Genomic DNA, 15,159 nt, shown 5'->3' with positions numbered 1-15,159 from the left:
ATATTCTCTTTATTTCTAAGTCACATTAGAGTATTGTAATTTTTACTCTTTTGCTCTGCATTAACGAAAACTTACGGTTTTAATGTACAGTACTAGGGTAGAGTATAATATCCTGAGTGATTTACGTCTCATGGAAAGTATGTGTTTATGTGTTCATTTACATACTCAGACTTGAATTATATGTAGAGAAAACAATTAATTATTAACATTTATTAGTTTCTATTCCACAAAACTTACTCCATATAAATATCAATACCATCTCTGAAACATTACTCATTTCTAACGTAAAATATTTTGACAAATATGATAATCTTAGTAACTAGATGCAATGGTTTTATCAGCCCCCCCCCTCCCCCATACTTTGATTGGATTTAAGGCATGGACCAGGTCACGTCAATGCCGTTAAATTGAAGTTCAACCTGTACATTAATACTATGAGAAGATGAAAGAAAAATGTAGAAGTATTTTATATTCATATCAATTATTGTACTGATCTTGTACAGGCACCATCACTATGCTGGTTATGTATGGGCCACTAATACAGTATGAAATTTTTATAAGGTATGATTTTATAAACCTGAAATTATTAACAGAAATTTAAGTGGAACAGACAAAAAGAATTAAGAGAACTGCACAACACTAGATGAAAACCTAAAATGTAAAATACTGTAGTGGAAGGGGAAAGATAAAAGTTCCCTAAATTATTCTATTACAGTACAGTACATACACTAAGGTGATGTAACACACCTTATAAGAGTGTGGTGGAGGCGCTGGAGGGACGGCTGCAGGGCTCCCTCAATAATGAGCAAGCACTCGTGGATGGCACCTCTGGCTAGGTTCATGGTCCTCACTGTCTGATACATCATGTTATTGAAGGTTGCCACCCACCATGTGGTCATGCTAAAAGGAATAATTATTATGTTACAAGATTTTTCTATACTGTATTATAATCGAAGCAAAAAAGAACATTAATGTGAGGTAACATTAATGTTGTCTTTATCACCAATAAACATTATATGTAGGAGGGTCACTTTATTGTCATCCATTAGAGCAAAGTCTTGTATAAATCTGTCATGATGGCTGACATACCAAACTGACTCAGAAAAGCTTAATGCACAATATGACAAACTTCAGTATAATTTAAATACTGTACAAAGTACTGTACTGGTAACACTTAGTTCTAAAACAGCCACCAGCTGTGAGATATTTAATACTGTCAGTTCATTTTGCTTGTATTAAAGGGTTGAATTTTTAAATTGTACAAAAAATATCACTTGCATATGTCAAGGATGCGACAGGAATTGTCCATTGTTCAACAAAAATATATCTATATTGTTCTTGTTACATAACTTACTTGTTCCACCAAATGATGAACTGATCCTGAAGAGACGACAAATGTGAGACAACATCTAGCCACACTCCTGTCATTACCTCAGACATCCAGCCAAGCCCATCACTCAGGCAGGTCATAACATCTTGAAGGTACCACAGCAAGTCCTGGGTTCTGTGAGACAAATATATCTGTAGTTATTTGTGGTGTTATCTTGGTGTACAGAAATATTTAATCATATACAGCATACTTCAGTAAATTCTATCAGCTCTACCATTCAATAATTATGTACCTGTAGTACATTATACATACCCTGTACATGAACTGCAAATACCCTGTACGGTACATTATTTTTTTAACAATATTTTACTGGTGAAATTAATATGCCTATAACATACCAGAGACTCAGTGAATATAATGGACTCTGCACATGCACTTCCCTGTAACTTTATTCTGAGAAATAATTGTACTGTACTGTACTGTATTTATCGTATTAACTTGTGTACATATTGTGAAGTAAAACTATGTATATAAAATTAAGGTTTGGTCTCCTACACTGACAAAAGGATGATATGCACAGAATACATAGTTAGTTTACTTAATACACAAGAAAATGATTAAGAGATGCTGTACAATGGTGATAAATTGTGTATGCATATTAATAAAAGTGCTGAAGAAAGTCACTGATCTTCAATATACAAACACCTTAACTGAACTATCCTCTCACAAAACAATGTTCTTTGAGCAGATTAATCAAAACTTTCTCCAGTGATCACTCTCGTTGAGGTATTAAACAATATCATTTGAAGATCTTCTGTTCCCCCACACCTGTACAGTACTGCAATGTGATATTTACTGTCAACTTCTTGATAAATTTCCTTGACTATTAATGCTGTACCTCTCTCTTACACCACTGTCATGTCTACACCAGACCACACCATCTGTACCTGACCACACCATCTGTCCTTGACCACACCATCTATACCAGACCACACTATCTGTACCTGACCACACCATCTGTCCCTGACCACACCATCTGTCCTTGACCACACCATCTATACCAGACCACACTATCTGTACCTGACCACACCATCTGTACCTGACCACACCACCTATACCAGACCATACTATCTGTACCTGACCACACCATCTGTACCTGACCACACCATCTGTACATGACCACACTATCCATACCACACCATCGGTACCAGACCACACCATCTGTATCTGACCACACCACCCGTACCTGACCACACCATCTGTATCTGACCACACCATCCATCTGTACCTGACCACACCACCTATACCTGACCACACCACCTATACCTGACCACACCATCTATACCTGACCACACCACCTATACCTGACCACACCACCTATACGTGACCACACCACCTATACCTGACCACACCATCTATACCTGACCACACCATCTATACCGAACCACACCATGTATACTGAACCACACCATCTATGGTCTGAACCAGAGGTGTAGTGCTGTGGGAAAGTGTGAGAATGGCCCTCCCAAACTACTGTACAGTATTCAAAATACAGTACAACCCAAACTTACAAATCTCTAACATCATGAAATTTTAATTCCAACCCCTAGAAGAAATATGAGAATTAAGTATTTAATGTTTCTCGGTTTCTTTTCTATTAGTTTCAACTGAGGTAATGCGTACCTATAATCTCTGGGGCATTGTGATTTTGCGGCAATGTCACATTATTTAATTATAAAAAAAAAGCCGGTTCTCCGATTCAAGCCTAGAATCCAGACGACAATGTACACAAGTGGCCTAGGTGTCAATGTTCAGTAACTGATGCACAAACAAGAGAAGCCAAGTCCAAGGAGCTCCCTGTGGACCCAGTTTGGAAATTCTGTTAATAACTTCTCCAGGAATACAAAAGTTCAAGGTGAGCCTAAATAAACTATTTTTAAATTGTATTTAATAAATTGTATTTTTTTGAGACTGGAATCATGATATACTACACATCACCATTATTTACATTATTATGGGTATGATTATGTACGTACAGTGCCTGTATATGATTTGTTGCCCACAAAAATGTCAGTTGGTAAACAAGTTGAAAATGGCTGGGAACAAACCTCTGATCTAAACATTCACCATCTAATTACGATACAAACCCACTGTTTTGTTGCCTACTCCACCCATGTGTGTAGTGTAAGAGGTGTTAGCCTACTGAATAGCATACATCTGGTGAAACAGTCACCATGGTGTATCAGTTAACTGTTTTTAGTTAATCATTCCAGTTGTTAGCTATTTTTATTGATCGTACTGGATGTTATACAAAGTATATCTAATGTAATGACACTGGAAATATTGCCTCCTCAATATTGGAATATATTATATCCTAATATCCAGTGCATATGGCCTCAAAATACTGTACTGTATCAAAAACATTTCCTCGGGGCTTACAGTGTCCCCAGGACCCCAGCTGTATGGGCTCCCTGTGCTTACCATTTTCCCACCCACTTCTGAACAACACTTTGAAAATGCATTCCCTCACTTCTTTAGTTAGCACTACACTACTGACTAGACCACACCATCTGTACCAGACCACACTATGAATACAAGACCACACCATGTATACAAGATCACAGCATCTATACCAAACCACACCATTTGCACCAAACCACACCATCTGTACCACACCACACCACACCACACCATCTATACCAGAGTACCATCATCTTCCACACACACAGAAAGAGAGAGACAGAGAGAGAGATATCAGGGAAATAAAGGAAACACAAGGTTGTTTTTCTTGTAGTAAGATTGATTTTCCATTATGAGAACTTGTATTACATGATTTGTCTGTATCTATTTATCTATGTAACTTGTCATATATGATCCTTGACCTCTCACTTTATTATTTTAACCTCTTCTCTATCAAATACCCCTTCCCCTGCCAAGCTATTTATATCCCTGGATATAAAGGTTTATACTTTTAACTGTCTTTACCCCCCCCCCCCTTTTTTTTACTGTCTTACCCTTTCCCATCATAATGTAGTGCAGTTGAAACTATGAGAAAACACACAAGCAAACTCTCTTTTCATCTTCATTCAGTCATTCATATTTTTTCACCAAAATTATTCTTGCTAAGTAAACAAAAGAAAAAGTCCTACTTACAAGATAGTAATGAAGCTGTGAACAGCAGCCAGTGCAGGTTGCAGAGAGCTGTACCATATGGTTGTGATATTCTCACTAATGATGAGGAGATCATTGTGAATATTCCAAATGAAGTCATTGTAGTGATGAGTCTCACTGTCCAAAACTGCTTGTAGAGTCTGCTGATTAATTAGGACATCTATAGCTATGGGACCTTCTGCAGAAATCCACTGCTTGAAGGCAAATGCTGTCGAGGTCAGGTCATGCCACCAAGTATTCAGGATCTTATCTCCAGGTGAGGTCAAGTGGCGTAAGAAGCTGCTATCACTGTAGTCAAGAGACGGGTCAAACTCAAAGATGAACTGGAGTATGTCTGGTGTAATAAGCTTCAGGCCAACAGCACCATCTTGGCTCCACTCCCCAAATCGTTTATGATCTAAAACTGTCCCAAGTTCAACTGGATTATGCAACCCAATTCTCAGCCTCCCTTCTTCATAAGCTTCCTGATCTTTCTGTCCAATATCCAGATACACAAGTAGTTCAGGTAAATGTTTGTTTATTGTCGTTCCAAATTTCCAAAATTCTCCACAGTCGCTTGGGTTTCCTTGAATGTTAAACGTGGCCGAATTATCCCAAGAATGAACGTCCCCCTCGTAACTGTAGCCCCACTTTGCTTGAGACGAGAAAATATTTGCAGAAAAGTCATAGCCACTATTAGTTGTATTTACAGCAGTCAAGATATTCAAGTCTTCCCATATCTCCTTAGTTAAACTCCAATATTTAAACCTGTAATCTCCCCTGGTGAACACTGATCTTAAGACCAGAGCATCCATGGTCAGAGCAAATTCAGAGAAAGGCTGCGAGATGTTGACTTTTATGTTGTGTTCTCCATCTTGTGTAACAGGTTGTATGTCAAGCATCATTACAATATTCCTCTCTGGAGAGTTTCCATCTACAAGTTCTGCTGAACCATGTAATGGTGAGTTTTGGTCTTGCTTTATGTCACATTCAAGGTAAATGTCTTTAACATCAGGATGACTGAAAACTGCTTTTAAGTAATGCCTCATTTGTCCAAAGAAAGAATTGTCATTATAATTCACCTTGAAGGTAATTGGTGGCATTTCAGGATCTTGTTCATTCCATGTGAAGCTTGACAACATTTCTAACTCTCTTGAATTTGATGTTGCATTAGTTTTATAGTGCACAGTTTGAGCTGGCAGCAGCACATAGATGTCACCTGTGTGTACAGTACTGAAGAAACCTGGTTCTCTCTGGAACAAACTTTTATAACCCATTTTCTTATTGTTTAATTCAAATATTAAACTTTCATTGAAATGGAAAGAATTTGCTGAAAATGTTCCCTCCACATGAAACTGATTTTCTGAGGCTTCTCCTGACAGCGAGAGATGGCGCCCACCTTGAAGGATTTCTTGATGTATATGGAATCCATAATTATCCCAAGAGCCATCTTCTCTGAGTGAGACACCAACAAGAAGCTGGTAGTCATTACGCTCTTTGGTTGATGCTAAGTTTAGGACCAGGTAGGCTGGGTACCTCTTGGGTGTAGTGATTGCAAAAACTTTGTCTGAACCCCATGATACTTGGGCCTTCAGGAGCTCCTCTTGGTCAGTCCTTGCACAAAAGTAAATTCCTTCCAAAGGATTGTATTGGTATTCAATCATGAAGAAGTTAACACCCAATAGTTCTCTGGGGTGAAAATCAATATACATTTTCATTCTAAATGCACTTGGTCTCTGAAAAATTGATTGAATAAGGATCTTCATGCTGTAGTCATTAACTCGTGCTCGAAGATCTACAGTTTTCCCACTCATTCGTGCAGATAATGTAAGACCTACTTTGCCAACTCGAACATCTATTGCTCTATAACTGGAGACCGATTCAAATTTAAGGGACATTATTTCATATTTTTCAAATGGTAGATAAATGATGAACTGCATATCAGAGTTTAATTCTTGTAAGCTCAAACTTTTCAAAACAATGCCTGTCTTTAAACCTGGGTATTGAAGCAACACTCTAAAGATGTAATCCTTATAATTAAACTGAGGAGTTACAAATTCAAACTCTTCATATCCCTTGAAAGGAGTTTTGAGGAAGAAAGTGAAACTCCGTCCCATCACAGAGTCGGGCATACTGTATATGTACATAGCAGTTTCCTCGTCATTCTCACCAAGCAAGTAAAAACTCATAAGGTAGCCATCCTCATTGGCAGGCCATTCTATACCAATTTTAAAGTCTTGAAGGGCATCCAAAGACGTCTTACTGCTCAAGTGAGAGTTAAAGTTATTTTTTAGATTGTAAATGCCATTTATACTGTAATAGAAATAATCAGAAGTAGTGTACATTCTGAACTTTCCATTCTCAGCACCCATTTCAACTGAACTTTCAAAATGGTATCCATTATACCTTACTGTTATCTGTTGTGTATTTTTCCAATATTTGTTGTTAATGATTTCCATATGAAATGTTTTCAAGAGCGCATTATTTTGTGCCTCTATCACTATACGCCGTTTTACATCGTTATTATGAAAATGGAGAAGCAAAGAACTTTCTAACTCTGTAATAATACTTGTCACTCTATAAATTATTTTAAGATTAGTACCATCCAACTCAGAAGAGCCAGATAACTTAAACACTTCTTTTAAGTTTTGTCTCACAGAGACTAAGACTGTGGCGTTGTAGAGATCGGTGCTTGCAAGCTTCACTTGGGCAGAAATTTCATCAATACCTCTCTTGCCTGTGAGATGACCTTCAAATTGAATGTTTGAAGGTTCAAAATCATTGTTGATTGTTCCTGTCACAATTATATCTTCGTATGGGAGCCACGGCGAATGGCAAGTTAGATCTACAGTGTAGGCGGTGACATCTATTAGGAGTTTAATATTATGCTCTTTATCCAGACTGTTAAGTATAATATCTGCAGAAATGTTGCTCAACCACTGAATGTTTGCTTCTACTGAGTGTGTACCAACCCAGTCAGATGTGACTTGCACACTATACTTAATTTGACTAAGCTTCTTTATGTATTGGAACAGTCCTTTCACATCAATCTTTTTTGTACCATAAGATATTCCAGAATCCAGTGAAAAAGTAAATTTTCTTTGAGCCACAAAAGTCATATAAAATGTGATTTTATCTATGTATGGTGAGTCGAGTTCAACTCCAATGGTAAATTTCTCTAATCCAAAATCATCGGACCATGTGAAAAGAAGTGTGTGTTTTGTTGCTGGTTCTGGGTATGAGAAGGAAATACTCAAGGACTCCCCAGTGAACACAACCTGGGCATGAGCAGACCATTCAGGGAACTCCAGCACTATGTGTCGACTGACTGAGTCTTCATCTGAAAACATTGTCTCATAGGATAATTTAAACAGTTGTTCCTGCTCTTTAAATATAACAAATTCAATAATTCCTTCTTCTAAGAACACATTATATAATGGAAATTGGCACTTCACACTATATGGAACGTTGATACGGTCACTTTCAACTTTAAGTGTCAAAGACAACTGGTCCTCCATAACACTGGAAGTCAAAATCATATCATATTTTGAAGGTTGTTTGTCTCTAATCTTATAGAGCAAGTTCGATGAAGCCTTACTTAATCCTATTCCTTTATCATAAGAGCCAGTCATATTAAAGTTTAGTGACTCTAAGCTTAAGTTTGGAGATTCAAAGTTTATATCTAGACTTGCTGTTGTGTCATCTGGGTGGATGTGGTAGTTGAAGGATGCAGTCAGTGGAACAGCAGCCTCTGGGTAAACAAAGGCGACATGTGAGTACATCTCCATCCACATGTTGGTGGCTTCCAGAGAAAACATGAAATCACCAGCTACAGGAATATCGACCGTAAATTTACCACCAGTGACAGCATATATACACTCGATAAGAGTTTTTTTGTTGTTAGCATCAAATTTACCTTTGAATTGGTGATCTTGTGCTCCAAGGTTAAGTGCCAACTCTAAAGATTTGAAAGATTTAAAGGGAGTTTGTATTTCTATTTCACATTTAAATTCTTGGTCACTGAGTTGGTATTCAGCTCTGGCAAGTCCATTTTCTTCACTGTTCTTCTCGTATTTACTAAGAAGTTGGAATCGTACTGGAGAGTTGATGATGGTCGTTGTTACCTTTCTCTCATCCCACACTAGAGCTGCTATGAACATTAGCTCCTCACTTTCTGTTCTCAGTGAAGTCATGAAAGAGGCTTCTTGGAGAGGTTTCCATGGAGTGCTTAACTTTATTTCTAAGGTCCATAATTGCATCTCAACCTGCAATTTCACAGTATTGGTTTCTTGCCAGGTTAACTCAGCATGAGCATTAATTACACCATCTTCCAATCCAGCAGAGGTAACAAAGGTGAGACTCTCAAATCCTGTGACAGGTGTTTTGGCAGTTAAGGTCAAAGAAAATGATGGGGAAAGTGTATAGTCACACACAACATGCCACTCATTGCTATTATACTCAAGAGTAGATTCTATATGACCAGAGTTGAACTTCATGGAAATTGACAACTTTTCCAGTATTGGATATGGAGTTGTAAGAGAAAAGTGAAGGTCAAGATTTCTATTCTTGTGCTTGAAAAATCCAGTGAGAGTGATCTTCTGAGACCAGTCCACAAAGGCTGTGAATGTGAAGTCAACAACTGATCTCTTATGCAAGAACTCACCATCGAAGCCAAGGCGGAGCTTTGGCAGGGATTTAAACGGTGTAGATATCTCAATATTTACCTTGGCGCGATTTCTATGATGCATCCCTGTTACTTTAAGATGAATAGCATCTCCCCATTCAAAGGAAGCAGAAGCTAAATCCTCCATAGAGTTCATCCTACCTCTGAGGAAGGACTTCAAGTCATATGCCACCTTAACAATAACTGGTGTATGCGGATTTTCTGATGAGTCTAAATGAAATTCTAGAGTGGACTGCCTTTTTCGAGCATGTACTGTGGCATTCACTTTGTAAACCGTGTCGCCGAGTGTTATACGAGCATTTCCCTTATGGCCATCAGAATCAGAGTAGGTGAGCTGTATTGTCAATGGTTTTGTCACTGAACTATTTAATTCAAGCTCAAACTCATAACCATCATCTGCTGGGGTGAGATGAGCTCTCAAACTGAAGTAAGTGTAGTCCTCCCATGCAAATTTAATGGTTAATTGGGAGAAATTAAGATGTGCACTTAATAAAGTCACGTTGTTATATTTTACTGTTGACTGGATGTGTTGACTATCAAAAGTCAAGACTATATGGAATGGTTTGTAGCCAGTCATCTTACCTGACATTGTACTTTCATAGACATAATTAATTCTCCCAAATACCATTTCCAAAGATCCTTTACTTCCAAAAACTTCTATAAATCCAGAAAATTCTAACTTAATTTCAGAAGTACGATTTATAAAAGTGAATTCTGTTTTGAAGACATGGTGGTTTACAGTCAAGTTAGCTGAGGCATGCAGATGGTCAGACTCCGAGGAAGTAAACTGTCCTCTAAAATCAAATGTGGAAAACATTTCAAATGGCGCTTTCATCAATAATTCAAGTTGTTTTGAATTATGGGTGTCTTCAAGGGTCATCTTCAATTCTCCTGTATGTTTTCCAGAATCAAATGTTGCTTTGACATAAACTGAACTCTCATCATTGAAAGACCAGCTCAGTGCTGCCTTTATTGGCAAAACAAATGGTGATGTCACAGATGACGTTACTGAGCCAACTATCCCATAAGAACCAAGCTCCAAGTTAGCTTCAACAGTCGTTTGTTCAACAATTGCCACCAAACTGGCAATTATAGTGTCTTTTAACCCGTAGTTGAGGTCGAAGGTAAATGTTGAAATTCCTCGTACTGGAATGTTACCTGTTAGTGAGATTGTGCCAACCTTCCGTTTGAGTTTTGAATTAAACTTAATTTGGAATGTATCGAGGCCATACTGGTAAGAAGCTGCTACACTGAAAGCATTTAACTGGTATTCTGCCTTTATATGATGAGTCAAGGTGAAGGGTGACTCAAAGAATATGGTCAGCTTCCCACTCTCCCAGGACTTTCGTGCACCCTGGGGGTGAGCATCAAATATGACACTAAGTGCTATGGTTCCCTGGTGTTTCATGTCTATATTGATCTCAGCACTGTAAGTTTCAGCTCTCTTTCTTATGTTCCACATCCCGTCTACTGCTTCATAGCCTTCAATGTTTGTATTAATCTTAAAACTTCCTGACATCCCAGGAATTTTATTTCTTCCAAGTTCTAGTTCTGCCATTGCCTTCCAGCCCTCATACTGCCCATCAATCTTGAGAGAATTGTCTAGTTCATAACTCATCATATAATATGAGGCATTGTCCACTGAAGATTTCATTTGCATCAACACGAAACTGATGTTCGCATGTCTGAAGAATTCTCCAGTAGTAACTTTAGCAATAAGATCTAAATCTGTCTCACGGCGCTCGAATATAATCTCACCATTCTGTGAGAGAAGGAGAGGAATGTCAGCACTAAATAAGTATTTACCCAAGTCAAAACATTTTAAATCAAATGTTATACTGACAAATATATTTCTTTCTGTATAATGCCATGTACTTTCAATTCCCAAACTGCCTTGAGAGGCATTAAACTGCACTGCTACTTGGCCATCTATATCATACATGAAGGATGCAGAGACATTACTAAATTTATCTTTTGGAGATATGAATGTCACTTCTGTCTTTTGACTTCTCCAAGATTCTTGATGATTGTGGTTAATATTGATTCCATACAAACTTCCAGATAAAAGCATGTGAATATGAGCTAAGTAAGGTTTTTCTGGTGAATTTGGCTCAGGGTAACTAAACCCAATATCAAAATTCTCATATTCTTTGAATGGTGTCAGAAGATTAAGATTGATCATGGATGTGTCACCTTCCATGACTGATGAGACTTTAAGCTGGAATTCAATGTCATCTTGCACACTGATGACTTTAAAATGATGATTATCAGCTTCCTGCTCATGATCAAACTTAAAATAATATTCTCGGAATGAATGCAGGCTTGAGATCATATCTGCAGAGACAGAGAATAATTTTTCTGTTTCCTGTAGCACAACATTGCCTTCAGCATTACCTAGTGATGTTGATAGCTTAAAGTTCCCTTGCTTTTCTTCTTTCAGATTATATTCTATAAAAAGATCAGCCTGCTCAAATGTTTTATCAGTTGTGAGAAGCAGCTTCATGTTTCCCTCGTCTTCTTTCATGCTTATCTCTGCTGTGAATTTTACATTTAGTGATGATCCAAACAGGGAGTGAGAGTATGTGGCATCAATCATGGTCTCTTCTGGCTGCAGGTCATAGTTAGCATCAACTGAGAGTAATTTTCTTTGATTAAGTTCAAGGATGATTTCAGTAATTTTCAGTGAGGAGGAATATTTGAACTGGAAATGTGTTACATCAACATATAAGTCATAAGCTCGTATCATGAAAGACAGAGTTTCACGTGAGGTCCATATTAATTCCACACCAATAGAGTGTTGTGGGTAAACTTGTCCTTCCATCTTCAGGTTTCCTTCACCAAAAGTACCAACACTAATAATCTCAAATTTATATATTGAACCATAGTCTTGCATATGGCAATTACTTGATAAATCAAATGAATTTTTGTCTATGGCATAACTGAATTTAAATGCAAACATTGCTTCTCCTGTACAGTCTCTCTGAATGTTTATAGTAATTAATAAATTCTCCAGAGACTTATGAAGTGTACCCTCAAAATTAGCACAAAATTTTGGAGCCTGAACTGACACTTTTACTCCCCAGTTGTCTTCCACGTCAATGTTCACTGTTAGATCTATATTTTCAAATCCTTCATAAGGAATTTGAAGTCGAAGGTATGAGTCAGGCAGACTAGCTTTCACATTTACTGAAAACCAACCTTTTTGGTCATTCAGATCCATCACCAGATCAGATTCATACTTGTTTGGTGCAATGGAGAAGTTTATATTGGTGTCAGTTTTGAAGGGCAAATAAATATTATTTTCAGCCCTAATACTTATTCTGCCAGTGTTTTCTGCATCTTGAAAGATGTACCTTATGCTGCCAACAAAATTCTCTTCATTGACTCTGAAGTTTGCATTTGCTGCCAAGCCTTTCTTCTGTTGTAGGATGACCTGTCCCATGATTTTCTTAATTGAATCATAATCTGAACTCATATTAATGCTAAACTGCTTCTTTCGCCTCCTGATGTTCCAGTTTATGCTTCCTTGAAGAACTTGGAATTTTGAGCCATCGGAACTGGTTATTTGGGCATCTGTGGAAAATTTATGTCTGTTGACCTGGGCTGACATTTCATATTTCTTCGTGTTACCAGGAATAACATAACTTTCAAAAGCTTGTTCCTTTTTACTATAATATAAGAACAACGTCCACTGGGGATCATCAATCCCAACTTGAACTGTAAGTTTGCCCTGGAAGACTTCATCATTTGTAATAGTAAATGAAAAAGAAACTTCTTTTTGGTCAAGTTGATGTTCATCATAAGTTAGATCATAGAATGATGTATATTCCAAACTGATATCATGTCCCAACTCAAGCGAGCCAATTAATCTTGTTTTGTAATGCCAGTCATTGATGTGCAAAAGTCCATTAAAGTGAGCATCAATAGATGCAGACTGGATATTCACATCTGTATCTAATTCAGCCCAATAATTTTCAAAGCCCTCAAAGTCAGTTTCCAGTTTTAGTGTGCTGTTGAAGGCATAATCATGGATATTTGTCAAATCAGCCTTCATCCTCAACTGCCCATTCTTGGCCATATTGTTTCTCTCCATTAAAACACTCATGGTGAACAAGGCATCAAATTTGGGATAGACAGAACCAAACTTATTTGCAAAGGTAAAAACATTTACAGAGTTTCTAGCCAGTCTATAGTGCAAATCTGGAAAGTTGTTGTTTCCCATCTCATATTTCAACTCTGTTTCATACATTAACTCTGGGACACCAACTGTACCCTTGAAAACCAATCCGTCATAAACAGCTGATCCTATGGAGAAGACATAGTCATTCAACTTGGCTCTCAAATTTCCACTGAACTGTGAGTCAATATTCATTTCAGAAATCAAGTCAATTTGTGATCTGGGGTAATTAAATATGAGATTGTAGTCAAAGTGTGAAAATTCATGATCATACCACCCCTGGTTGTAAACCAAATTACCTGTACCTTTGAAATAGAAGTCATTGCCTTCTGAGGGGAAGTTTGCTCCATGGGTGATCTCTAAGAATACAAGATTTTCTGTTTCCAAATTATGCTCCCACTTAATATAACTTCTCTTGAAGAAAGAAGAAGTCACTTCTAATTCTAGATCTGCAAGGCACCAATGTACTGGGCCAGTAGACTGTAGTATCAATTTTATAATGGAATCATTATCATAAAATAATTTAAATTCAAAGTTTGTTAGAGAATCTGTCATTTGTAATGCAGCTTCGACTTTGGTATCTTTAGTCCAAGGGGAGACAAAGTAGATACTGGAGTTTACAGAAGAAAAGTCATATTGAGCATTGAGTGAGATTTCAACAGCAATAGCTTCTTCTTGATCTGGAAGCGTGACTTGCAACACATTCGACCATTCCAAAGGTCTCTTCAGATTAAGCTGGTGATCCACTCTATATATCAGCTCATCCCACAAACCAACCAATTCGGTTTTGAAAATTTTATGTTCTTTAGTTTGAGACAAAGTTATGTCGAATTGATGTTCAAACAAGTTGACAAAAGATAACTGTCCAGTTGTAGTTACTGGGACAAAGTCTCCATCCCACTTGGCATCAAACTGACCAGTAATTTTTGCTGAATTGACCGAGGCTTCAAAGTGATTATTCATACTTCTGTCAGCCAAACTGTGAGATAAATCCATATTAACCTGAAACTGATCATGTGACAGATAAAAGTGTGCCTTGATGTCATCGAGCACAGCATAAACAGCATTAAACTCAGCTGTCAGTGAATTGATTGGGTGCAAGAATGACCAGAAGTCAATTGTAACATTGAAGCAGTCATCGTTTTGAGTATTTGTGATATTGAGATGCACAGGTTCGGTCCAAGGAGAGTTAAAGTCTAAACCTACTAAGAACTTTCGAGTATTCATATTTTCAAACTCATTCTTTCCAGAGAATGTAAGTGTTACTTTTTCTTCCATCTCTGCCTGAACATGAAGAGCTAAATGATTCTCTGCAACCTTAGATGTTCCATGCAGCTGGAAAGGCACTGTTAACAAGGGAGACTGGAAACTTAGCTGAATTTCCACGGATTCTTCCATGCCAGACTGACCCAAATTGGTGATAACCTGAATTGACCAAGGAGCATGTGCTGCTGTCACACCTAAGGTTGCCCCGGTCAAGTACTGTAAGCCATCAAACTTGTGATATATGTGGATGTGAGAGTTACAAGTACCTCCATCTTCATACAGTAATTTTGCTTCTAGGTTGGTTGGGTCACTTAGCTGGGCTTCCCCACGAATCTGTTGAAAGAGATACTTGTGCAGTTTCTGTCTATCTCTCTGTTATGTTTATTTTTCTTCTATATGTTTATGGGTTAGATCAAGGAATGGAGAAAATAATAAAGGACAATGGTGGAAGGCAAATCAAGAAAATAATAGGGTAGGGCAAAGACAGCAAGTAGAAATATCCACACAAAATTATTCACTTCCTCAACTTGCTCAGGTAGAATATACAGTAAA

General features: G+C 37.7%; 1 protein-coding gene across 1 annotated transcript in view; it reads right to left on the bottom strand.

The window, feature by feature from the left end:
- Positions 1-15,159, bottom strand: part of LOC121862666 — a 104,318-nt gene that overhangs the window by 47,392 nt on the left and 41,767 nt on the right. The window contains exons 28-30 of the mRNA XM_042360985.1: positions 4,484-14,940; positions 1,355-1,504; positions 748-900 (exon numbers count right to left, since the gene is read on the bottom strand). Coding sequence (XP_042216919.1) covers positions 748-900; positions 1,355-1,504; positions 4,484-14,940 — 10,760 coding nt within the window. The remainder of the gene's footprint in view (positions 1-747; positions 901-1,354; positions 1,505-4,483; positions 14,941-15,159) is intronic.

This window comes from Homarus americanus, unplaced genomic scaffold (assembly GCF_018991925.1).
Source record: "Homarus americanus isolate GMGI-L3 unplaced genomic scaffold, GMGI_Hamer_2.0 scaffold31037, whole genome shotgun sequence".
NCBI classification, from domain to species: Eukaryota; Metazoa; Arthropoda; class Malacostraca; order Decapoda; family Nephropidae; genus Homarus; species Homarus americanus.
Note: the sequence above shows the minus strand (reverse complement) of the source record. Positions and strands in the feature narration are given on the sequence as shown.